At 42.8% G+C, this 26,585-nt stretch overlaps 1 protein-coding gene across 9 annotated transcripts in view; it reads left to right on the plus strand.

The window, feature by feature from the left end:
- Positions 1–26,336, plus strand: part of LOC141573949 (trafficking protein particle complex subunit 9-like) — a 126,643-nt gene extending 100,307 nt beyond the window's left edge. For 4 of the 9 annotated variants that reach the window (XR_012500453.1, XR_012500455.1, XR_012500456.1 and 1 more), the window contains 3 exons: positions 736–896; positions 15,834–16,047; positions 18,150–20,059. Coding sequence is in view for 3 of the 9 variants with exons in the window: in XM_074346852.1 (XP_074202953.1) it covers positions 15,834–16,082 (249 nt within the window). In the remaining 6 variants the exon portion in view is untranslated. Of the gene's footprint in view, positions 1–735; positions 897–15,833; positions 18,124–18,149; positions 20,060–21,279; positions 21,527–24,055; positions 24,146–24,754; positions 24,817–25,577 lie in introns of those variants that run through there. The other 5 variants (XM_074346852.1, XM_074346853.1, XR_012500457.1 and 2 more) reach the window with 4 other exon arrangements.
- The last annotated feature ends 249 nt before the right edge of the window (positions 26,337–26,585 follow it).

Below are 26,585 nucleotides of genomic sequence, written 5' to 3' on the forward strand. Positions count from 1 at the left end.
AGTGAAAGGCTGTTAGATGTGTGGTTTGAGAGCTCAGGTGAGAGCCAGTAGTGAGTAGGGGGAGGGGTGAGAGACTTTCAAATCAGTTTGTCTTGTGAACATACAAATAAGGATGAGTAATGACACACTTAAAACCTCTTTATTCTGTATTTAAAGCCCAGTAACATTTTGCTATATTGACTGCAGTGTTTCTTAACTTTTTTTAATAGAAATAAAATAAATAGAAACAAAATAGTGGAGTTAAAGAACATCTTAGAGTTGATGTGTGTCCTTCTATGTATTTTCATACCTCATCTGTTTATAACCATAATCTACAAAAAGTTCGCTTGCTTAGCATAAGAGTTAAACAGAGGGACGTGACACACAGTGTTGGGGCTTGAAGCTGATCTTCTCGGGCAAATTATGTCACCTCTCTGTGCCTTAGTTGCATCTTCTGTGACTGCCCCCGGGCCCCTCATCACAGCTGATTTCCTAGACTAGATGTTGGGAGGGAGGCTACTGAAGGGAATAAGAAGTGGCAACTTCTAGGGATATTGAAGAGAGAGACAAAAACAGATTAAAGCCGATAAACTGAGTAAAAATACCCTCGAAAGAGAAAGAATCCCGCAGTGTTTTGAGCCCCTTAGCGTAAGGGAAACAAAATCAGGTTTACCCAAAGCTCTTGAGCATGTGAGTATTGTGGGTGGGTGGGTGTCATCAGAAAAGGGTTGAGAAAAGGCCTTTTCATTTCCCTAGACGTTTCCAGTAAGGATGGGGAGCAGAAGAGAAAACCCTCTGCTTCACAGTGGAAGCTGCTGTTTTGTGAAAAACTGACCAAAGGTTGGAGACCAGTCATCAGCGGTGCTGGCAAATGAAGAGACTTCGGGATTGGGTGGGGCACTTGCTGCGACTTCCAGGTGACCTGCTGGCTGGGGGCTGTGAGGCGGGCAGTAGGTTTGCAGGGTGACCCGGGCATAAACTCTGGCTCTGATGCTGCTGTTCTGACTAGCAAACCTGGGCACCCGCAGTCCTAATGGGGCAGCTCAGGATGTGGCCTGGGACACCTGCTGAGCTGAGGGCGAGAAGAGGGCTTCCCTGAGGGGGTGTCATGCGGAGAGTTGGAACGTGTTCCTGCAGGGGAGGAAGAGCCTCTGAGCAGGGTGCTGGATGCACAGGCAAGACCAGCCTGAGCACGGAGGCTTCTGGGAGCCAGAAGTCATACAATGGCCCGAACAGCCTTCTTCCTGCGAGACTGCAGGGAAAAGATGCTGAAAAGGTAGGCTAGTGTCAGACCCTGTGGTGTTTTATGAGTGACAGTAAAGGACTGTTCCGGCAGGCAGGAGAGAATCCTGTGGGCGTCCCAGCTGGGGCGTCACGCCGGAGCGAGGAGCAGAATTATAGACTTTGCCACTTATTAGCTGTGTGACTTTGAGCAAGATCACCCCACCTCTCTCTATATATATCTTCATCTGTAAAGTGACAGAGTGACAAGCTCGTGTCATCAGAAGGCTTAGTTTAGCTCTGATCCTCTTTGTCCAGTCCTGTCAGTGCTGCCCTGTGAGGTTCTGCAGCGGCTGCTCTTACCCTGAGATGGGAGGGTGTAGAGGGACATTGTAGTGACCGAGGGCAGGAAAGGGTTCCTTTAAAAGCAGACATGTTGCCGCCTGCAGCTGCAGGCCTGCAGGCAGTTTGGTTGAAGGTCCTGCAGGGGACTTTGGAGATCTTAGATTGTGGAGAGTACTTTGGACGCCTTAGCTTAATCTTAAGTCTTGTTTTCCCTGGTGGACCGGATTTGCCTTTGCAGATTGATGCTGAATATTTGGGCTTCTAGCAAAGCTGTTTTCAGAGATGGGTATATACGTAAAATATCGTATAAAATAAAATGATTTATTTAACGTGTGGGACTTCGCAGCTGTTGGGAACAGCTCTGTTGTCCTGGTCGTCACGGAGGACACCAAGGGTCAGCAGAGCGTGCGGGAGGACAGGTAGCCTGCAGTGCTGCTGCGGGTTGTTCTCCCGAGTAGAGCACCCTGCTGAGTTGACTCTTCTCTGAGTTTGGTTGCCAGATGAGCAGACAGCAAATTAATGAGTTCTGGTGGGATTGTATAATGACAGGAAGAAAGAGGAAACCGTAGTTTTTCCAGACTAAAACACGCTTTTGTTTCCTGATCCAGTGTGTTCCATTAGAGAATTGATGAGTTCTGTCTATTCTGGGACTTCATTGAAATAAACGTTCAGCCTAAATGTTAAGAGTTATGTTTTATTTGTCTGGAGGACTCGAGCCGGAATGGCAACCACTCAGATCACTCTGAGGGACTGCTCCCAAGAGGTAGGGGAGGAGCTAGGATATATAGAAGTTTTACAAGAAAGACCAGGTAGTTGGAACAATAAAATATTGCTTGTTATCTAAAGAAAACCAGATATCTCAAGATCAAGTATTTAGTGCTTTTCTATGTATGGGAGGAAGCAAACATTTGTGTCATTGAATTCATCCCTTTGGCAGGTACCTAGGTATCTAGGGCCAGTATCCTGTCCTTTCTTACTCTGAGTCCGCTCAGAGGGCACCACTGTGAGTGGCTGAGAGGCTGGGCTGCAGGCATGTACTCGCTGGGGGGTGGCAACAGCCGCTGATGACTTGGATTCAGCATTCTTTGTTTACTGACATGGTTGCAGTATTTTCATTCACATTGTAGTATTTTCATTCACGGACTGATTATGGAGAATCTGCAACCTTGGAAAGCAACCGAGATGGAATTACTGCAGGTACCTTCTACTTTAATAAGCCGTGTGCAAACATAAACATGGAGGAAGCATACATTTGGATTTGGTGGTGTAGTGAAGGGTTTCTGCACATTACAGGAGAACGCAATGCAAAATTCCTTAAGTCCACCTTTCTTTTCTGTAGTGGTTTCTGAGAACAGTTTATGGTAATTAACCAACATTGACAAATGGTGGCACACATTGCATTTAAGAGCTGGCCGGCTGCAAACTTGTGTATTGGACAGGTGGAATTCATAGGCAAGTGGTCAGGTGGATGGGAGAGAGATGGAGCCTAAGCCAGATTCCGGTTTAAATCGCCATTTCCTCACCATACGGCCTTGGACTAGAATGTAACCTCTATTAACCTGTTGGTGAATCTGTGAAATGGGCATGATAGTGTTCGTTTCTTCCTGGGATTGTTGTAAGTTCAAAAGAGTATTGTAGCACACATGAAGCACTTAGCAGTGTTCACTGTGTGTGGCCGCCCCGCTTGGCGTGTGTCAGAGCCGTAAAGGCAGCATTTGTCTCTTGAGGATGCACTGGTATCCCCTTGAATATGTTGTGAATTTGGTGATTTCCTTTAATCTTGGTAACTCTGTGTGCCATGGGCAGTTATTTTCATGGACAGATGAGGAATCTCAGGGTAAAGAAGACTGTAATTTGCCCAAAGTCAGACCATTATTTTGGGTGCATGGGCCTCTGTTCAGCATGGGCCCCAGGGCTTTCTGCCCTCTCCGTTCAGCACCAGAGCCAGATGTGTGGTCGGCTGTTTCCCAGCCCAGAATATCGGGCAGGCCGCAAGACACACCTGGCCCTGCGCTGCTTGAGCAAAACTCCGGAGGAGAGGAAGTTACAAAAGGGATAAACATCAAAACAGATGACAGCAAACTGTGATCAGCACTGAGAAGGAAAGGAACACGCCTCACAATGCAGAGCTGCGAGCTTTCCCGTCGGGGCTGCTCTGGGGGCATTCATCTCAGCTAAGCAAACTCTGCTGCTGCACCAAGGCAGGAAGGCAGGGAGCGTGTGGCCAGGTAGACAGTGCATTGTTAATCATACTCATTCCCCATTAAGCTGCAGCTGTTACGGGCACTTACCTAGTAAATAGATGGCTTCCATAATCATCACGCACTTTTCTTGGTAGTTTTATTGCCCCACCTTTGAGATGAGGTCATTGAAGCTGGGGAGTTTGCTGCATGCCCGTGATCACCATGGAAATACCCCCACTGGTCTTTCAACATAGACTGGTGTGGCTGTCATGTCCCAGCCCTGTGAATGGCATCATGTTGCCTCTCCCAATCGGCCCAAATGACTGACATTGATATTCTTAATTCATAGGAAATGGTATGTGACAATAGGAGAAAAAGGTATTAAGAAATTGTTTGGAAAAGTAGAACAAAATCCAATTCTTCCCCAGCTGGGGAAGCGTACCCTGTGTCACTCACCCACTCACAGCGTGTCACCTCCTCCCTGCCGACTCCACGTTCAGAAGCCACTCTGAGTCTTTGAAGAACATTTTGCCTCATGACACTCTTGACTAGGACCTGCGACCTCTCTGTCCCTGGTTAACTCTCTCTTGAAAGCCATTTAAATTTCTTGCAGGCTCCTCCACTCAGATGTAAGAATATCCTCTTTCAAATTCTTGATGCAGCTCCTTAATGATGATCTCGTGAAGGAAACTTAGTCAAAACCTGGGAGGTATGCACACAGTGACAGCAACCTCAGCACTTTATGAAGTTCAGAAACAGATTTGTGGGTGACTCAGGAGAGGCTTTTTTATGGTAACAAGGGGAAAGTGAAAGAATGCAGGCTGTGTGAGACTGAAACATCTCGGTCCCAGCCAGCAAGGCACCTGCGTTCAGGATGGTGTGTGGGGAGTGCGTAGTTCTCACAAAGAAAGAAGTGTTGGGGTGGGAGGGAGGACAGTTAGGTACTTTATTGTGGAGGGAAAAAGTGGGTTAAGCATTTCCTGGTTGAACAAGAGGATTGTGACATGATGTGCTTGTATTTTGGAGAGAAGGGTTTTGTGGGGACAGGCCTAGGGAGAACGCTCTGTGGCTGGGGAGTCAGCACAACAGAGAAACACAGAGAACCGGGCAGACCCCAAGACCCCTGCTGGGGAAGAGGTTGCCCGCCAATTCGAGCCCTGGGGGCAGCTTCTGTCCCTTAGCTGGGGCCTCAGAGCTCCCTTCACAACCCAGTCCTGTTGATACAAGGGAAAAAAGTGAGGCATGAGAAGGGCTGTGTCCCAGGATTTGTTTGAGCCCCTGGGATGTGTCCCACCAGATTTTGTTCCTTGGCTTGTGCAGTAAAGTATTCAAGAGCAAGCCAGTGTTGAGAAAAGGTAGATTTATTCACAGAGACACATTGAAAGGCAAGAGAAAGGCCACGAGGTGTGGGGTTTGGGTGCTCAGATTAAAAGTAGGTACACACTCCACAGAGTGTGGGCTTTCTCCGAAGAGGGAGAGAGAGGGGTGACCGCGAGGTGGCGCTGTGTTGCTCGTTTTCTTGGGCTTGGTGGTTTCATTTGCTAATATGTAGAAGGACCAGCCTAAGGGCAAGGGGCTGGGATTCCCAGGGAGTTGGCCATTTCCCACCCTTTGACCTTTTGTGGCTAGCCTTGGGACTGCCATGGTACCTTGGGGCATGTTATTCACCATGTTACTATTACAATGGGTGTATAATGAAGCTCAAGCTCTGCTAGAAGTTAAATCTCTTCATCCTGAGCCTCAAGGCCTACTGGGGGTTGAATCCTTCACCATTTTGATGTTAATTGCTGTGGCCTTCCTTGAATGGCTGTGCTCTGCCCCTTCCATCCTGTCTCACTGTGATGACACAGAGAGAGCAAAGGCCGGGCCCTGCCTGTGCTCCTGCATTTAACAGCGGGAAGTGTGGAGTGGGCTTATGATGACTCTGAGTGGTGAGAAGGATGTTTCAGATTTTGCCACGTGAGACATGGGGACCTGCCAGCAGCCATCACAGATTAATCTCAAGGGCATTATCGCGTGTGTTGTTACTGAAAGAACAGCCCAGCCAAGAAACAAACACTGAGATTTATTACGCTGGCGGGCTCAGAGGGGCTCCTGTTCCGAAGCTCTGAGCACCTCCAAGACCTGCACATGAGGTTCTATAGGGTTAATTACAAGTAAGGGTCTATTAGCCAATAAGGCTCAAACAACAAAAAGCAAGGAATCAGTACACTGAAGCTTATGAATTTGGAACAGATCACATTACTGACAATTGTTGACATTGGATTTACGAGTTAGCTTATTAGCCCAGTAAACTGACACTAAACTTCAGATTTACGAGTTAGCCCAGCAATACTTAGATCAGTAAACCGACACTTATCACACTTAGATTTGTGACTTAGCTCGTTAGCCCAGCTGGGCTTTTCCTTCACAGTGTCACTCATCTTTTCTATATTTCTTTTTTTTTTTTTAAGTATTTAATTCAAATTTAATATCAGGTTTTTTTTTTTTTAACAAATTTCTCTTTTTCTTTTCTTTGGGACTCTTTTGGGGGGGTAGGTAATTAGGTGTATTTATCTGTTAGTGGAGGCCCTGGGGCTTGAACCCGGGACCCCGTGCATGCTAAGCACACGCTCTACCACACCCCCCATGATTTTTTCTTTTTGCTTTAGCTGCCAAGAATCTTACAGCTGAATTTCTAGTCGGCCTTTCACACTTGCCCTGACTCCAGGGAATCCATTTTTATGACTTTACCTCCCCCTGGTTTCATTTAAGTAGTGAATCTCAAATTTCTCTTCACTCTCAGTTTTGCCTTTTTGTTGTTATGGTTGTTAAGGTGTGTTTAAAAACATTGTTTAATTTCTCTTTTAGCAGGAGGCTGAAAGTAAATAAATATGTAAACAAACAGCACATTTAAATGCTTTTATTCATTCTAAGCTGTTTAGTAGTTACTTAAAAACCGAATTGAATATTAAAGTGATAACATTTTTAAATTATTTTTTAATTTTTTACAAAGATATAGCTGATTTAAAATGATATGTTTCAGGTTTACAATAGATGATCCATTTATAGTTACTGTAAACATGGGCTGTATTCCCTGTGTTGTAAGATACATCCCTGTAGCGTGTTTACATTACATGTTGCAGTTTGTATAAGAAAGTTGGGTAACGCAGAGTCTGGGGCATGGCTGTGTCTGACCCAGGGTCACGCTCACCCTGCGTGTCAGAGCCCAGGCCCTCACTGCTGTCTGCAGGGCAGCGAGTGGAGGCAGCCCTCATCAGCGCTGGCACCACCCTCTGAGCGGCAGTGACAGCAGTGTCTGTGTGTGGACGTGCAAAGTGTTTTTCCAGGAGCTTTACGTGCATTTCTGCATTTAATAATTAAAGCCCTCCTGTGAGGAAGCGTTTTATGATTTTAATGAATAATACATTTTATTTTGATATTGATAGACTTCAAACCTCCGGGAAATTTACAGAAGTAGTACAGTAAACGCTTAGATACAGTTCACCTTAAAGGGCACTATTTGTCCTTTTGTGTCTGGCTTATTTTAGCATAAAGTTTCAAGGTTCATCCATATTGTAGCCTGAGTCAGTACTTTATTCTTTTGGTTTCATAATATCCTTTTTCTTTTTTTTCGTTTTTGGTCTATTTAAAAATATTTTCATTGAAGTCTAGTCAGTTTAAAATGTTGTGTCAGTTTCTTGTGTACAGCACAACAATTCAGTTAAATAGGAACATACCTGTATTCATTTTCATATTCTTTTTAAACATAAGTTACTATAAGATATTAAATATATTCTCCTGTGCTATACAGTATAAACTTGCGGTTTATTCTATACATACTCAGTATCTGCAAATCTTGAACTCCCAATATATTCCTTCCCACACCCTCTCCCCTCTGAACCATAGTTTGGTTTCTATGTCTGTGTCTGTTTCTGTTCTGTAGATAAGTTTATCTTTTTGTGTCTTTGTTTTTTGATTTTTTTTTTTTTTTAAGATTCCACATGTGAGCGATCTCATATGGTATTTTTCTTTCTCTTTCTGGCTTACTTTTCTTAGAATGACATTCTCCAGGTCCATTCATGTTGCTGCAAATGGCATTATTTTGTTATTATTTTATGGCTGAATAGTAGTCTATTGGAGAAATATACTACAGTCTCTTTATCCAGTCATCTTTCAGTGGACATTTAGGTTGTTTCCATGTCTTGCTATTGTAAATAGTGCTGCTGTGAACATTGGGGTGAAAGTGTCTTTTTGAGTTAGGGTTCCTTCTGGATATATGTCCAGGAGTGGGATTGCTGGGTCATATGGGAGGTCAATTTTTTGTCTTTTGAGGAACCTCTGTACAGTTTTCCACAATGGCTCCACCAAACTGCATTCCCACCACAGTGTAGGAGGGTTCCCAATTCTCCGCAGCCTCTCCAGCATTTATCTGTGAACTTCTGAATGATGGCTATTCGGACTGGTGAGAGGTGAGACTTGATTGCAGTTTTGATTTGCATTTCTCTGAAAATTATATTGAGCATTTTTTTCATGTGCCTATTGGCCATTTGTATGTCTTCATTGGAGAAATGTTTCTTTAGGACTTCTGCCCATTTTTGAATTGAATTGTTTGTTTTTCTTTCTTATTAAGTGTAAAAGCTATTTACATATTCTGGGAATTAAGCCCTTGTCAGTTTCATTTATTGCAACTGTTTTCTCCCATTCCATACATTGTAATTTTGTTTTGCTTTTTGTTTCCTTTTCTGTGCAAAAGCTTGTAAGTTTAATTATATCCCACTTGTATTACTTTGCTTGTATTTCTATTTCTTGAGTAGACTGCTCTAGGAAAACATTGTTGAGATGTATGTCAGATGTTTTGCCTATGTTTTCTTCTAAGAGGTTTATAGTGTCTTGTCTACATGTTTAAGTCTTTAATCCATTTTTAATTTATTTTTGTGTATGCTGTGAGGGAGTAGCCTAACTTCATTGATTTACATGCAGCTGTCCACTTTTCCCTACACCATTTTCTGAAGAGGCTGTCTATACTCCATTGTATGTTCTCACCTCCTTTGTCAAAGATTCAATGACCAAAAGTTTGTGGGACTATTCTTAGTAATTTTGTTTATCCGTTCATTGATGGATGGATATTGTTTGTAACCTTTGGCTACTCTGAATGATACTGCCATGAATATTGATGTGCAAGTTTTGTGAGTATATATTTTCATTCTGTTGTCTGTACAGATGGCCCGCCATATCTGTAGTTTCCACTTCATGGATCCAGATGGCTGATTGTAAAAGGACTCGAACATCCTTGGATTATGGTATCCAGGGTGAGGGTTTCCTGAAACGAAATCCCAAGGATACTGAGGGATGACTCTATATGTAGGAGTGGAATTGCTGTGCCATATAATTCTAACCTTTTGAGGAAACACCAGGCTTTTCCAAAGAAGCTGTACCATTGCCCCTTTCCAACGGCTGCGTATTGAGGGTTCCCATTTCTCTGCCTCCTGACTGACACTTGTTATTTTCCATGTTTTGATTATAACCATCCTAGTGGGTGTAAAATCAGATCTCATTTTGATGTTGATTTGGCTAGTGATGCTGAGCATCTTTTCATATGCTTATTGGCCAATTGTTTATCTATTTAAATACTTGGCATATTTAAAAATTGGGTCGATTTTCTTTGTATTGGTCAGTTGTAAGCATTTGTTTTATATCCTGGATACAAGTCTCTTATTAGATATATGCTTTGCAAAATTTTTCTCCTATTCTGCAGATTGTCGTTTCACTTTACATTTTTTAAACATTAAAACAATTTCTTTCTAGGGGAGGTAATTAGATTTATTCATTTTATTTTTCTTGCTAAGGACGCACTCTATCACTTGAGCTACGCCCTTCCCCTTTCATTTCACTTTCTTGATGATGTCCTTTGTAACAAATGGTTTTAATTTTGATGAAGTCCATTTTATCTTTCTTTTTTTCACTTGTGCTCTTGGTATTGTATCTAGGAAGCCATAGCCTATCCTAGGACCACAAAGATTTAAACTATGTCTTCTTTTAGAAAGTTTATACATTTAGTTTTTACATTTCCGTCTGTGATCCATTTTGAATTAATATTTTATTTGTTAAATAAAATACGGGGGTCCAGATTCCAGATTCATTCTTTTGCCTTCAGATACCCAGGTGTCTCTGCACCATTTGTTGAATAGACTATTCTTTCAATGGAGTGTTGTTGGCACATTTCTGGAAAAATGACTGTAAATGTAACTTTCCCCCCTGGATTTTTTATTGGGTCTCATAGATTTATGCATCCAAACGTATGCCAGTACCATAATGACTTGAGTACTATAGATTTGTAGTAACCTTTGAGTGAGTCCTCCAACTTTGCTCTTTTTCAAGATTGTTTTGGCTGACCTGGGTCCCTTGCACTTCCATATGAATTTTGGCATCAGTTTTTCAATTTTTGCAAAGAAGTCAGCTGGAATTTTGATAGGGATTCCATTAAATTTGTAGATCACTTTGGGGAGTCTTAACATTTTTAACAATATTGTCTACCATTCCATGAACATGGGATGCCTTCCATATATGTAGATCTTTTAATTTTTTTTTGGTGATACTTCAAAATTTTCAATGTGCAAATCTTGTAAAATTTTGTTAAATATATCTCTCATTTTATTATTAATGCTGTTGTAATTGGAAAGGCTGAGCTTCCTAAGGGTGGGACTATATATCAATTTATTTATTTCTAGGATTCCTACACAGCAAATACCCTAGATTTATATTTGCTACATAAATCTATCCACAATTCTTCCCACCCCGTGTCATAAGAAACCAAGACCCAGGTTAAGCTACCTGAACACCTATGTGTAAGTGAGAAGTGAGACCCTTGGGTGGGGCTTTGTGCAGATGATACTGAGAGCTTATTCAGGATGGCTTCATCTTAATTTCTTTTAAACAATCCTCTCAGTGTATATAGTCAGATACATTAAGAAAATGCCCTTTCGATGTGTGGAGGAGCTAAGACTATAATTTTCAAATAATTTCTAGTGAGAGTGTTCTACTTGAAACTAATTTGCATCAATCTTTGAAGATTTGTGTTTCAGGAGCTTTGACTATATAATACCTGTCTTTATTCAATAACTACAACTAAATGCTCAAACAACATGTACGAGTTTGAGCAAACTGCCCCTGCCCCGTAGTGCTGGTTGGCTGCAGCTGTAACTGGAGTCAAGGCTTACCTATCCCAGTACGCTTGGGAGGATCTGCTCAAAGGGGTTCGTCCAATAGTTTGTCGGTAGTCTTTTGGACAAAGCCATAAAGCATTGATTTAAGGTTGCTGGAATGTTTTATATTCTTATTAATATTAAGTAAGCACATATTGAGCGCTTACTGTATGTTGGGAATTGTCCTTTAGCTTCACATGAATATTATTTCGCTTAAAACCTCTCATATTTCCTTGTTATTCACACTTTACAGATAAGGAGTCTGAGGATTAGGTCTTCTCTCTTTTGGGGGGAGCTCATTATCAATGATGGGAAGTTGTAAGGAAAAAGATATTGATTCATCCTGAGAAAACAATTTTCTGAGAGTCAGCACTGAAGAGGGTGATCATTGTTTGAGTGAGACAAGCCACGGGTTGTACGGAATCAGCATCCCTGTCCTGGACACTGCACATGTAGCGCTGCGTGGTGGGTGAGGCGGCGCGGTCGCGCAGGGAACGCGGATGCCGGGCCATTGGGCTGTGCTCAGGCCCGGTGGGGCTTTCTCCTAAGGGAAGTGGAACGTCATTGTCAGATTTTAAGTAGGGGAGAGGGGTGCTCTCGTAGATCACTTTTGTATCGTAGAATGCTTAGAAACATTTAGAAGGCTTCTGCAGGAGGTGATGTGATAAGTCAGAGTAGGGTGGCTGTGAGGTGTAGCAGTGTTCAATTTTCAAGTGATTTTCAGTCCCTGGTTTGTGGCTCAGTAGCCGTGTCACTTTGGATGGCACACTCAAGGAAGTGAAACAATTTATCTTATTAATTGAAACAGTGATATACCAACTTCCCAGGACTTCTGTGGAGATCCAGTGAGATAACGTGTGCACAATGTGCAGCGTGGTCCCCAGCTGAGTCAGTGCTGAGGGAGTGCCAGTGAGAATCTGGTAGGTGAGGTGTGGGTGGTGGGATTCATTGACTGAGGAAATTGGGCCCTGAAGGAGGGGTCCAGTCACATCTGAGTGATGGGACTGAGCTGGGAGATGCAGAGAGACCTTGCCCCCCGACCAGGGGCCCTGGGCAAGACGGCTATGGGAGGAGCACCATGAAATCGGCTATTTGCAGGTGGAGTTGGAGGTGCCCTTGAAACATCTAAGTGCAGTGCCACAATCATAGAGGAGGTCTAGGCCCGGGCTGTGCATTTTCCTATAATCTCAATCCCTGAGGACGCCGAGGTATTGATCATTGAACATGAAGACATACAGGACAAGTGAATAGTAGTATCATCTCTGTCATCAAAGCTCACGTCTCTTTATTCATCACTCACTTTGCTAATTGGGTACTTACAGAGCTCACTTCACTGTCTTCACCTGGGCTCAGTCTCCACAGAAAAGGTCTTGTGTTTCTCCCTCTTTTCCAGAAGAAAACACATTAAGCTGGTAGACTTCTCTACCTCTCCAGACTTAGAATTTTAGTTTGTTGATTTAATTCTGTTTTCTGTTGGCCGTCTCCTGACAGGAGAGACATTTTACCTCATGGTCAGGTTTCAGTTAGCTGTTACTGAGAATTGCTGATCTGATCCATAGTGTATGTTTTCTATTAACATTGTAGAGTACTTATCATTTTTCTGTCTTTGCCCTTTAATTTTGTTTCCTCTTCAATGTTCTATCCTATTTGGGGCCTTATTTAATTTTTTAATTAAAAATGTCTGTTAGCAGTTAAGAAAACCAAAGCAAAGAAAAAATGCACATGATAGCTAGATTTAGAAATTATCTAGTGTGTTTTCTGTCTCGGCAATGGAGGGTTCTAGAAACTCTTGAAAACCTTCATTACATAAGTTCCTTAAAATGCTGATTAAGAAATAAGACCTTCCTTCCTCATCTTTCAAGCTGCACAGCTAATTGTCAAGAAAGTGAGGGAAAATCCTCAGAAGCCAAGTCAAACCAGAAAGCAAGGATTCTGGGAGATACGTGAGCCTTAGAAGCCCTGGGGGCCAGTTGGCCCCTGAGCTGAGGTTCAGTTGCCTTGACAGGAGGGTAGGAGGTGAGCCCCAGGCCTCTCATACTGGGAGTTGGATGGCTGTTCTTATGTAAGGCCAAGCACATCCTGAATCCTGCTTTATAAAAGGGTGAATTAGAAAGAAAAGTAAAAAAGCATTCCTCAAGGCAAGGAAGTAAGGAAAGTCAATGTTTTTGGAAGCGGGGAAAAATAACATATCTAATGTAAGCATTTAGTTTAAATCTGTTCTGGCATGAGAGTGACAACAAACTCCTGGCAGAAAATCACAGCTCCTCCCGGAAAGAGAAGTTGTGTTTTGAATGAATCAGTGGGCAGCCATTCCGAAAAATGTCTCCAGAGTCTTCTGGATCAAGATACTGGACCCAAACACCTCCCTTCCATGGTCTCATTTAAATAACCAGAAAAGTTTTAAAGGAAAGAAGCCATAATCATAGTTCTATTTATTGACATTAATATATGCTAGGAATTCAGAGGTGACTATGGAGTTGTCTCCTCTTTTATGGACCTTACTTTCTATTTGACATAGTTGGGGAACTTGGTGGAGGGTGGTGTTAGTCTGTTGCAAATAGCCAGGAGAGGAGATTAAGAAAACAGTGAAGGGTGGGTGACATTTTTAGCTGAGGACAGTCCTGTTCAGTTGGTTTGTAATTGCAGAATCGTTGAGTTGTCTCTGGAGGGAATTGATCTTATGGAATTTGGACTTAACTCAGGGCTCTTCAGAATGGACAAGTGAACCTGGAGAAAGACAGTCAAATCTGTGCAGACATTAAAGTCCACGTGAACGTGCTGTATCCCTGAGCCAAAGATTGGACAAGTACCAGCTCTTCTTGAGGACAGAGGAGTGGTTTTTAAGGTTCTCCAAGAATGAATCCCAGGGAACCGGGATGGCCAGTTGTCAAACTGTGACTTTGCTCTTTGGACGGTGTACCCACCGAGGTTATTGGCCGTTTATACGTTTCCATTTCTCTTTAGTGCATGACAGGTGATGAGGACGTGGGCATACACTTTTGACACCTTGTCAAAGTGACTGGGTACCTGCCTAGAAGCGCGGGCACAGCTATGGCTGCGCCATACATCTTGCCGCCCATCCCGCTCCCCGGCTCCGTGATCACGGCAGGGTTGTTCCTTGATGACCTGTCCGTCTACTCTGTGACATCGTAACCCAACAAAATACCAGAGCATATTAGCTTGGCTTTGTTCTTTTCCATCCTTCCCTTAGAATGATGATGACTGATAATGGACCCAGTTACGTTTGCAGATGATTTACATGTAGGGCTTTCAGTACAAACCTTGTAATACCCACTGTGTGATCTAGAGAAGAAAGTTACATTCTTTCCAAATTGTTTTGATGCACTTATGTGGGAAAATGATGTACGTTTGAATATGTATTTCCTATCTGAATCATCATGGCTCGAGATGAATATTTGTAGACATGGAATGAGTTTTCTGTATTTGAACTGTATGGTCCCCTAAATTCTCCCCAGCTTTTTAAAGTCATCACTGGAGTGCTACCTCCAGAGTGTCCCAAAGCATCCACCGCTGCCTGTTCTTCGAACACTGTGAGTTTCCAAGTTGGAGAAGGCTGCTGGCTGTTGAGGCATTCTCTGGCACATCTCTGGCTGGCTGATGTGAACTTAGCACCCAAGACTTGGCAGACAGTATCTAACCATGGTCACGTCCATTTCTGGAACACTCATTGAGGATTTTACACCTATGCTAGTGGCATACGTTATTTCATTTAGTTTTCCCAACAATCATAATTAGATTTTATCACCTGTATTAATAAGGAAACTGTCAAAGCGAATGATGTTCAGACTTTGGACTGGAACACGGGTCTTTCTGATCCCTGTCTCTGTTCCCTCCCCAGCCTATCCTTCCAAATGGCCAGGAGACTCTTCCTCAGTCTTGAGTTTCCCTCTGATGTTACCACTCTCTTTGTTTCTGGAGAGGAAAACAAGCCTAAACTTACTATCCAGTTGGAAATGGAATGGAGAGTTAACGTTGGAAGCCGGGAGAGTCTGTCCTGTGATGAAGCGGTCTCTGAGCCACTTCCATTGGGACGTCACGTCAATGTCTGGGCCCCTTGCACAGCCTGTGCACAGGTCATAAGCCAGATGTGCCGAGCAGTCCTCCCGGACAGGGCAGTGTGTTGGAAATGAGTTTGGGGATTTGGTTTCATTACATAGGTTCCTGAGTGCCTTGGCCTGGCAATTCAAGTGGGACCACTCCCTGTCCCACAGACTCGTGCTCTGGGCCAGTGCAGGCCTGACGTGGCCTCAGCCTGAGGCTCAGGGCCCGTGGTGATGAGGAGCATTTTAGTCCAGGGTCTGCCGGAGGCTCTGACACTTCTGCGCCGTGGGAATTTGTCCAGGATGAAAATAATTCCTCCCCGAGTTTCAGATTTCCTTGCCTGTGAGCCGGGGTAGTAATAGTTTCTGAAATGATTGTAATGATTCAGTAACGGGCACAGCGTGGTGGCAGGTAGCTGGTGTTTAAGGAGCAGAAGTCGCAGAGAGTCTGTCAGCCTCTCACTATGTGCTCTGTGCTTTGAGAGGTTGTGTGTTTGGTGAAAGTCCCGCCCAAACCCTAGGGTCTAGATGAAATGTTGTTCCTTTACTTTCCCTTCCTTTTCCTCTTTCCCATCTCTGTGTCCCATGTTTAGGTAGCAGATTCCTCTGTTTCAGGGAATACGGACCTTTCTAGTAAAAGGAGAGGCGGAACTCGGAAAGGTGGGGCCCAGAGGAGGTCTGGAGCATCTGCACAGCGCTGCTTCCCTGCATTTCTGCATCCGGTCCCATCAGTGCATGAAGTCAGCCATCCTTTTCCTTCCTGTGTCGTTGGGTCTCTGTTTTAAGGGAAAATTTTTACAGGTCTTTTTTCAATTACATGTTTCGTTCAGATGCTTGTTGCTTTTCTCCCTGTGATTCAGCATTCCTGGGAGAGAATTCAGCAGTGCAGCATCCTCTCCGAGCTCTATGATTTGATCGGCTTCCACCGCAAGTCCGCCTTCTTCAAGCTGGTGGCCCCCGTGCAGCGCATGGCCCCCGGCATCCCGGAGCCTGGCGGGAAGGCCTGCTACCGACTCCTTCTGCAGACGCTTCCTGGCTACAGTCTGTCACTGGATCTGCAGGAATTCAGCAAAGGTGTTGGAACTAAAACATTGCTTCAGTCCCTTTAACCATGCCTGGTTTGGGCCCTGCTGTCCTGTCTCATCAGGGTGAATTCTGATTCGTTTAGAACAGGGCTCAGCAGACTTTATCTGTCAAGGGCTTGGGAGTAAGTATTTCAGGGTCTGCAAACCTCCTGATCTCTGGTGCAGCTGCTCAGCTCTGCTGTTCAGACGCCAGAGCAGCCGGACATTCCACACACCCACAGAGCGTTATTAACAGCGGTGGCTGGGGCTGGATTCGGTGTATGAACTGCAGTTTGTCCCCACAGCCTCCTCACTATTGACGCCTGCACCAGAGCATGCATTTGCGACAATGTGTGAACCTGCACTGACACGTCATCATCACCCAGAGCCCAGACTTGACACTAGGATTTTCACTTGGTGGTGTGCACTCTGTGGGTTTGGACAGATGTCCAATGACATGTATCCACCGTCACAGCATCATACAGAGTAGTCTGTCTTAGTGACCTTAAAATGTTCCGTGCTGCACCTCATTCATTGCTCCTTCCCCTCTAGCCTCTGACAGCCACTGATCTTTTAGTCTCTGTGGTTTTCCCTTTCCCAGAACACCATACAGTTGGAATCAGACAGTTGCGGAACCTTCCCAGATTGGCTTCTTTCACTTAGTAATATGCATTTAAGGTTCCTCCATGTCTTTCCATGCCTTGATAACTCATTTCATTTTAGCACCAAATAATAGTCCATTTTCTGGCTGGACCACAGTTTATCCATTCACCTACTGAAGAACAGCTTAGTTGCTTCTGAGTTCTGGTGATTATGAATAAAGCTGCTATTAACATCTGTATGCAGTTTTGTGTGTGGACATTAGTTTCCATTTTGTCGAGTAAACATCAAGGAGCACAGTAGCCGGATCATATGTTAGGAGTACGTTTAGTTTTGTAAAAATTTGCCAGACCGTCTTCCAAAGTATCTGGGCCATTTTACATTCCCACCAGCAATGCATGAGAATTCCTGACGCTCCACGTCCTCACCAGCATTCGGTGCTGTCAGTGTTCTGCGTTTTGGCAGTTCTGACACGTGTGCAGTGGTACCTCGCTGTTTCAGTCTGCATCCCCTTGATGACAGATGCTGTGGAGCATCTTTCCATAGACTTCTTTGGCATCTAGATTTCTTCTTTGATGAGGTGTGTGTCCAGGCATTTTGCTCATTTTTTAATCAGGTTGTTCATTCTTCTTGTTGAGTTTAAAGAGATTTTGGTATATTCTGGATATCAGCCCTTTATCAATGTGTCCCTGCCCTTCACCTGCAGCACCGGAGTTGTCCTTTGGGTCTCAGTGGAGTGTCAGCTCTTCAAAGAGGTTTCCTGTCTTCCCTCAGCCTAAATACTGTCCTTGTATTTTTCACTTTCATTGACTCATTTTGTTCTTTTTAAATAGCATTTCCCATAATTTGTAAGTACATTAAAAAAAAAGGGCAATGATTGAACACCACCTCCCCCACCAGGCTGTGTGCCCTGTGAGAGCAGAGGCCCTGTCCCCACTCACCGTTTCCCATGACAGCACATGGCACATGTCCATGTAAAAGTGTGTAACGTGGGGCCAAACCTGATGAGCAGCTATGATGACATATTTTGGCTACCATTTATTGAGTAGACTTTGTTTCTGATGTTAATTATTAAATCACATGAATGAAACTTGTTTGTTTTCAAAAATAAAACAACAAAGCACACCTCCATTTGATTGGTACTTTCTACTTAGCCTTCTGACCCAGGAGGGGATGTTCACCATCATTTTGTGGAGGAGGTTGGGGAGGTAAAGTAAGAGAATTAGATCAAATAAAGTAAAAATGATAACTATCAGTTGGCTTTATTTTCACTAAGACATAAAAGTTACTTTAAACCCTATCTCAGCTGTTGTTCTGTTGTTTTAAACATTTCTCATAGAATTAAATGGAAGCCCACTAAACCCTGAAAGGGAAATTGTGTGCTCAGGTCCTGAAAAGTGTTTATGTCTATTTCTTGAAATGCACATTTTCTCTGCTGGTTACAGAAAGTGCACTGTGTGTCTGCCGGCTTCACGGGATGCTCACTGTCATTTTCATTTTCTTGTGTTGCAGTTTATGAAGGTTTTCCATGAGATATATTGCTCAGCCTTTTCCTGAATGAAGGATTGAATTTTCCACAGGAAATATTATGGAAGAGAGTGACAAGGCACATGGGTTTCCCAAAAAGGAATACTTGATGTAATAAACTCTCACTATGGTGAACTTTTTGAATACAAGCGAGTTGAAAATTTTATCACTAGGTCATAGGCCACAAATCTGTCTTAAGAATAAAAAGATTCAAATTTTATAGAAGAAGCAGTTTGAATCAAGTAGAAATTATGATTTGTACACTAGTTGGTGTTAGAAATTATACTCAGTCTTATCATAATTGCCTGTGGTAGGAACTGGATTATTATTTATTTATTAAAAAAAATCCACTAGGTGCTATTTGCCCCATTCTTGATGCAGCAGTGCTGAGGTTAGTTAAGTTGGGCCATTTAGGATTGTTAGCTAGGTTTTCCGGACATTGATTTCAGCCTCTTTATCTTTTTTACAATCTCTTCTTTTGTATCGGCCTTTGGTCTTTTGACAACGTGGAAATACTGCACGGATCTGCCTTTCCCTTTTTTCTTGTCTTTGTGGGAAAAGATTTCTGAAAGACAAACTACTAGGATACTAAGGATTTTGTGTGGGGTAAGTTTGTTCAGTTCTAAGGTTTTCAATTAATACGTATTAATACTTGCTATTCAGCTAATGACAGTAAAATTATAAAGTAACTTAAGTATACATCAGTAAGTATAGTACAATCAGCCCATCACCCAGATTAAGGAATTCACAAACTTTTCCATATTTCCTTTATTCAGACCTTTGTTCTTTTATTTGTCCTTTGTTGAAGTATTTGACAGCAAATCCAAGAAGACATGTCATTTTACCCTATGTGCTCAAGTAGGCATGTCTGAAAAATGAGGGCTTTTTTTTTATCAGGTTTTTCCATTTGACCCATGTGCTCGTTAAGTACCAGCTTTATCAGGCATCTCACTAGGCATTAGGGATCCTTGGGGCAATGAGACAGTCCTGGCTCCCAAGGAAGTTAAGGGCTGATGGAAGAAACCAACACAGGAGCTTGGGTGCCTCACTTAAGGTCCCTACTGGATGACACTAATTGGACAAAATTTGTGCACAATACAGTAGGATTCACAAAAGGGACTGGTCAGACTTGTAGGGCAGGCCGTGAGAGAGGCGGTCAGCAGGGCTACAAGAGGAGGACTCATTTGATCAGAATCTGAAATCCTGTCTGCCAACCTTTCTACCAAGCCCCCAGGGCCCATCACAAACAACCCTGTGCTGTAACTGTTTTTGATTCCAGTTACCACATCTCCTTCAGGAAGGATTTTAAGGTGGAAAATATTTAAAATCCGTAATTGTTGCCAGAAGGGACATAGAACAAGGAACATGTAAACAACACAAATGTCCATCAGCACATGACTAGATAAAGACGAGGTGATACATATATAAAATGGAATACTACTCAGCCATAAAAGATGCCATTTGCAGCAACATGGATGGACATGAAGACTGTCATTCTAAGTGAAGTGGGGTGGAAAGAGAAAGAAAAATGCCATATGACTTCATTTATGGGGAATCTAAAATTAATATCAATAATAATAAGACCACAAATGAAATAAATATTGTTTTGATTTCTTGAATATATGCAAGCACATCTGACTGTCCTTTGTGATTGGATTACCATATTCTGTTTATTCTTTTGTAGATATCCTTATTCCTCTGGTAACTAATTTTAAAAATATAAAGCTCTAATCTGTTCTTAGAAACAATAATTAGTACATATATGTAAACTGAAAAATGCAGTATGCTCTATACATGTATTTACATGCAATATGTGTATGTGACATTGAACTGTAAAAATTCTACCTGATAAAACTGAAAAAGGAATAAAATAAAAAATTTATTTTAAAAAATCACCCCTCTTTAGATATTAGAATGTTCATTTCAGAGATTCTGTGAAAGACAGCATGGAAGTAGGTTTTTAAGATTTTCTCCTTGCTCCTCGGTGAGCAGCCTGGGCTGCACAGCTTGGCCGCCACAGGCACCCAGGACTTGCCGGCTTGCTCCTCACTTGTTGGGAGGAAGATTAGCTGCTTCAGGAATATTTATGCTCTTAGAAGTTTCTGAAAACCCCACAGAGCTTCTGTTTACATGGAGTGTATCTGTCAATATACCCCATTATAGAAATTAGAACAGAAAATTTAAACCCAAGAACTGAAGCACACGCTGCCTCAGCACGTGGTCAAAGCAGTGCTGCCACGGTGGCGTGTGTTGGTTCTAGAAAAAATGCACAATACACTCAAGAATGAGGGTGAACCCACAGATCTCATCTCAGCAATGCTATGAAGAGGTGGGACCCAAAGCCCCTAAAACAGTGCTGAAGTCCCCAGATGTCTCAGAACACACAGAGCCATGGGATCAAGAATCCAGTGTCTCATGGATCACCAGCTGTGGAGACCGCGTCCTGGGTCTGGAGGACCAGAATTAGGGATAGTAGGCACACAGTCCTATTGACAGCAAAGCTTTAAAGGTTTTGAATTGACTGAAAGTTTGGCAAAGATTTGCATTTAGACTACTACATTTCCTCTCCTGGGGATGTTAGAAGGAAAACACTGATTAATAGAGGATGATTGTAATGGATTAATTATGATACTGATGACATGGGCTGCGAACCCTAACCCTGAACTCAGTGTAGACTAAGCATTTATGTACACAATTCATTAGGTCTCCACACCCCTGCAACGTGGCATTAAGCACTCATACAACCATGAAACCAGTGACTATAAAACAGTCACAAGCCTTCCTCTCCAGCATGAGGTAGCAAAACCAGTAAGGGTATTCAATGACAAAAGCCAAAATCATATATTTTTGGGAAAGAAAGCAAATGAAACACTGAAGAACAATAAACCAAAAGAGCAGATAGAATGGAAAATTTTATTGAAGAAAGCAATGATTGATTCAATTAAAACAGCTAATATCCCTGGTATAATTGAACCATCAATCCAAATTTTTGGAAAAGTGGGTTGTGAAATTACTGTTTCATTTAACATTGGAATTCCTATTTGGACCAATTTGATATGCACCACTGGTGTGAGGTTATATATTTAGGTAAATAACAATATTCCTATTTTTTAAGTTAACAGGAAACATAAAACAGGACTCCAGATTTAGGGAGAGAATGCGAAAACCTACTATCATACTCCATCCAGTAAGGACAAGTGTCCCTGCGTCACCAAAGCAATGAGAATTTGCACAAAGAAAACACAGTTCTCCAATTGTGACAAATACGAGACCGTGAGCCATGAGTTACGAGAACAAGCAACTGTTTAAATGCCATGGGCAATTTTTTTTTTATCATCTTGAAAACATCACTGATGTTCTAGGTAAGAAAATAATTGTTTTACTAGCAAATCCAACTGACACAGGGGTTTTTCCAAGTGAGAAAGTGATTCCAAAAAGTGCAGTAAAATGAGTAAAGATGATCTGCGCAGTGACAGAGATGGTCTTAGACTAACCAGCACCACGATTCCCGGTTTTACACTTGCTCTCTGCTCGTCACCTCTGAAACAAGAACTCATCAAATGATTGTTTTTTCTTTAGGGAAAAAAAGATAAATAAAATCTAACTACAAGATGTGGTATGTAAAGCGGTAATGAAGTTTTCTAACCTTATAATGCAGCCAGTGTAATGTAGCACTTATTCGGGCACTAGAATTTTTTAATTTATTTCTTTTATACCCTATTTCTATCCTAAAGGAGACACTTAAAGTTTTCTACTTTATACAACGTATCTTGTGAGGGTTGTGATATACACTGGTATGGCAGTTTTAAGAGATACAAAATCGCCTCTGTGGTTGTGGTCAGGAAAGACAAGGCTCCCTCACAGCTGCGACAGAGAAGGAATCCCCGGAGTCAGCCTCCGGGCAGCTTCCGAACCGCATTTGCTTGCACTTAGCACAGGACACCATCAGCAAGTGTAACTCTGACAAGGAGATTTCCCCGGGGACATGGGAGGTGCTCTAACATTCTGAAGCCACTTGTTTCCCAGTTAGGTAAGGCTTGGAAAAACAGTTTATTAGAAGTGACTCCCTTTGTTTGTGCCTTTTGTCCTGAGAGGTCACTAATTAGCATAGAATATAAAATACCCCATAATATAAGAATTTAGACACCACATCTTTCCATCTACCTGTCTATTTGTTTATCATATTTATAGTTAGGTTACATTGTCTATGACGTTCACTTCCGGGCACCAGAAAAGAAAGGTTATAAAATATTTATTATAAATAGGGGGGACTGGGTCTAAGGGTTAAAAACCACTCCTGCTAACAATAAAAATCATATAATAATTTTAATCTCAGTTGCATCAGACCTTCCAGAATTACTCCTTCAATTTCACTGTTAAAACAGTAATGGAATCTCTGTTCTTCCGAGACTCGGGCCTGATCGCCACCCATCCAGACATCTGTCTGTGGGTCCCTACTTGTCCTCGAGGCCCCCGAACACACCTTATGGGGTGAAATTTCTTCAGTGTCCCTACTGTAGGGGAAACCTGGAAGTCCCAGGAACTATCCAGGATTCACACCTACCTGCAAAAATCAAAGTCATGTGACTGAAACGGGACAACCCAGGTGGTGTGATAGGGCTGAAATCTCACCAAAAAACAGCTTTGGGGGCCTAACCCAAGCCCTCCAGCTCCTAAAATGAAGAAGGACAGGGAGTCCCAATTAGCCACGAGACTGGGGGGCTTCATTACTCCATGAATAAATGATTTGTGCCAGTGCCACCTTTAGACAGGGAACCCCAGAACCCAAACTTGGAAGCACCCCGTCCCCTCCCCTCTGAACAAATATTCTCTCAAGACACGTAGTGAGAGATTGGAGCCCCGATGAGCTCTGGAATAAGATGCAATCTGAAAGACTGCTGGTAACAAATAGTGTGGAGCTCGGGCAGCCCCCAGGGCCACCAGGCCTTCTGGTACCACTGATGCCCACACTTCCATCCACAACAGTTTCTTCAGGACCCTTACGCACACATAACCATCACACAAAAATGATTGCTTAGATATATTTTAAGAGAAATAACATGAGAATGCCAAATTCAAGACAAGTCAGAGTCAAGACCCCAGAGTATTTACTGAATGAGATCTCATGTCTGCTCCACAGTGATCTGTAAACCCTTAGGACACAGTCATGGAACAGTAGGCATTTTCTTTCTTTCCTCCAAGTTGGCTTTACTGCAGAACTCCTTAGACACAGGAAGACTATGGATCCCACCTCTACTACTTACACAAAGGGCTCATCTCACCATTTGGAGTGGGATCAGCGATGGTGCAGCCGGCTTCAATGTGCTCACTCCCGTGTCCAGCTCCCCGAGGAGCAGAGCTCCCCCCACAGGAGCAGAGACCCCCCAGGAGCAGAGCTCCCCCCACGGGCACTGCAGTGCCTGCAAGAATCAGGTGTCTGATGAGTGAGCCTGGGGCGGGCAAGACTGGAAGCAAGCACCGCTTCCTCACTCTCTGCAGGTGATCTCTGTGTCATCTTGAATAAATACAGTCAGCATTAAAGATGTTTGACAAGAGGGTAAAAGGTAAGGCCTCCCCAAATCTCCTCGCATTCCTTTAGTGGAAGTCCTGGTAGAACACATGGTGACAAGAGACCCTGGCTTTACATGCACACGTTGCCCTCAGGGCTGCAGGGGAGGCCACGGTGCTGCCTCTGCCCCACCTCCTGCCTTCGTCCCCCAGACCTCACAGGGGCCGCTGACTCGTTTCTCTGACTTTCTCTCCATGGTATTGCTGCTCTTCCAGTTTTAAGAGCTCATAAGAACCTCACCAGAAAATCTTTAACAATGAAAGCAAATCAAATGAAATCAACCACAGAAACACACTGCCTTCATCATTACTTTACATTTTAGGAAGAAATTCGTGAAGACGACTCCCTGACCTGAAGGGATGGAGGAGAAAAGAAAAGAAGACAAGCATTTTTGGCCCACAAAAAATGAAAGGTAACCAGATGGTGGCTAGTTTTCATTGCACCTCTCTGCCCGCCCCAATTTTACATGCCCCTCCCAACTCAACTCATCAGAAATCGACTGAAGGAGACGGCTTTGCAAATTTATTGGAAGCCGAAGAAATCGCTCCAGAAACAGTCTCCCAAACCCAGCGAGAACATTGAAAGCTGACCAGTGCCAGGATCTGAATACTAAAACACACAGATTCAAACTCCGACACCCTCCCTGGTGGGTGTACTTACCGTGCAGGTGTTGCCGTGAAATTTGTCAGCATCCAACATATAAAAATGAATGGGACACCAGTTTTCAACATCACAGTCCCTCTGAAACAACTGGTAGTCAATTAGCATTTGTCGGCAGCAAAAGTCGATTTTCTCCCCTGCACGTGGAGATCAACACACAGAAAAGACTGATGATCCCCGCTGCGAGTGTAGCTAAGTGTGTCTAAGCAAACTGGCTCCATCAGCCTCCTGATGAGCAGGGGAGTGTGTGAGCCGCGGGGCTCTGCAGACTAATGGCCAGGCAAGGAGGGCGCTTCCTTACTTTGGGGAGAAAAACGCGGAAGCAGCACTCGCTGTAAATAAATTCTAATTAAAATTTCAGGTGCAGTTACTGCAGCGTAACCCACGCCAATAGATGAGGCTCCCTCCGTGCTGTCCAGTCATGTGAGTCAGGCTCATTATTGTACCTGTGTGTTTGGTTTAGCAAGTGAATCATGTCTGTTTTCTGGAAATTACATGAGGGTGGAAAACCTTCCAAACATGTTCATTTATTTGCTGTGGAATTTGTTTAATCCTCTTAAGAACATTTACAATGACAACCTTCTTAAATAAGCATCTTTGCCCGAGAGACATTTCCAGGCACATGCGCCGAAACCTAGGACAACCCAGAAGCAAAATCAAATCCGTTTCAGCTGCACAGCACCACAGAATGCGTCCAGTTTGCGAGTCAAGGATTTTTTTCTCCACACCCTTTTACTCTTCTGCCCAAATTAATCAGCTTCTGCTTCTCTTGTATAGTGAGTGTTGTATGACTCATCTTCTCTGCCTGTAAAATGGAAATGGGAGATAATTCTACCCAATAAAATATCATAGAACTAAGCACCAAAATTATATATATTAAAAAAAAAAGCCAGGGCTTTATGCTGTCCAGGGTTTGAATCATTTATTTAATGTGTCAATTGTTACAAGAATAAACTTTTCTAAATGTAAAACCTCCTCAGAAATCTTCAAGTACTTTTAAAGAAAAATATCACAGAAAATTTCTGAAAAGTATTTAAAGGAAAATCATTTTTAACTGAATCATATTCTAGGCACACTGAATAAATTCTCTTTAGAGAACTCCTACTTTTTTTAATAAATGACCTATAAAAATATACCCATCATTAATCAGTAAATCTTCATTCCTTATTTTTAAATTTCTTAAGGCATGCTATTTTTCTTAAATCAAATGAGGAGATATTCTCAAGCCAATGGACAACGGAATTACCTAAGAAGACATTATAAAGCAGCAAGAGCAACTAGCAATTTGCCAAGCATTCTGCCTGAGAGTCACTCGTACCATCTCATTTTGACCTGACCACTTGGAGGTGAGCCCCATCAGCCCATTTAACACATGAAGAAACTGAGGCTCTAGGTGGTCATGTTTCCAGTTCTTGATGGAGCCAGGATCCAAACCCGGACCTTTGTCTATAGAGCCTGCGCCTTTACCAGATCACACAACATTTCTCACTCTTCAAATGCACTCATTCCCCGAGGTAACACACCTCCCTTGCGTTTCTGAGAGTTTTAGGAAGTACTGAATTACAAGGACTAAGCAGTCATTTGTGTGGGCTAATTTTTTATTTTCTGATTTTCCTGAATCAGCTCAGGCTGAATTCATACTACTTACGAGGAGAAGTCCTGAGGCAGAGGAGAGAGGGGAAGATAAGCCAGACATAAACAATTTCAAGAGATCCAATTCATCAAGGAAGCAAAGTATTAAATAAACCACTTCAGCTACACACTTGTCAATAAACCTTGGTGTCTCTGTCTCAGCCTGAAGGAGGGTAAGCCCTCCAACCCATCTGCCTTCCAGCCACTTACCCTGGATGATCTTGGTTCCCTCACCTGTGACACGTGTGTTCTCCAGGGAATCTTTGTAGAGATTAAATGATAAAACTATATGCAAAGGGGATACTTATTTGTTAGACAGTAGGCACTAAACAAATAATAAAACTATTTTATTTCATGAAAATGGGACGTAGTTCTCCCAATTAAACATTCCTGATAGAATCCCAACAAGGACTTTAATTTATCTGACAGAAATTGTAAAATACCTTTTTTTTTAAAGGCTGTATCCGTTCTCCCTACTTTTTACCAATCCTGGCTGTTATCCTGAAAATCTATTCCCAGAACTTGGCATCCATCTCCCATATTTAAATCCTAAAAATTTG

The sequence above is a fragment of the Camelus bactrianus genome, chromosome 18 (assembly GCF_048773025.1).
Source record: "Camelus bactrianus isolate YW-2024 breed Bactrian camel chromosome 18, ASM4877302v1, whole genome shotgun sequence".
NCBI lineage: Eukaryota > Metazoa > Chordata > Mammalia > Artiodactyla > Camelidae > Camelus > Camelus bactrianus.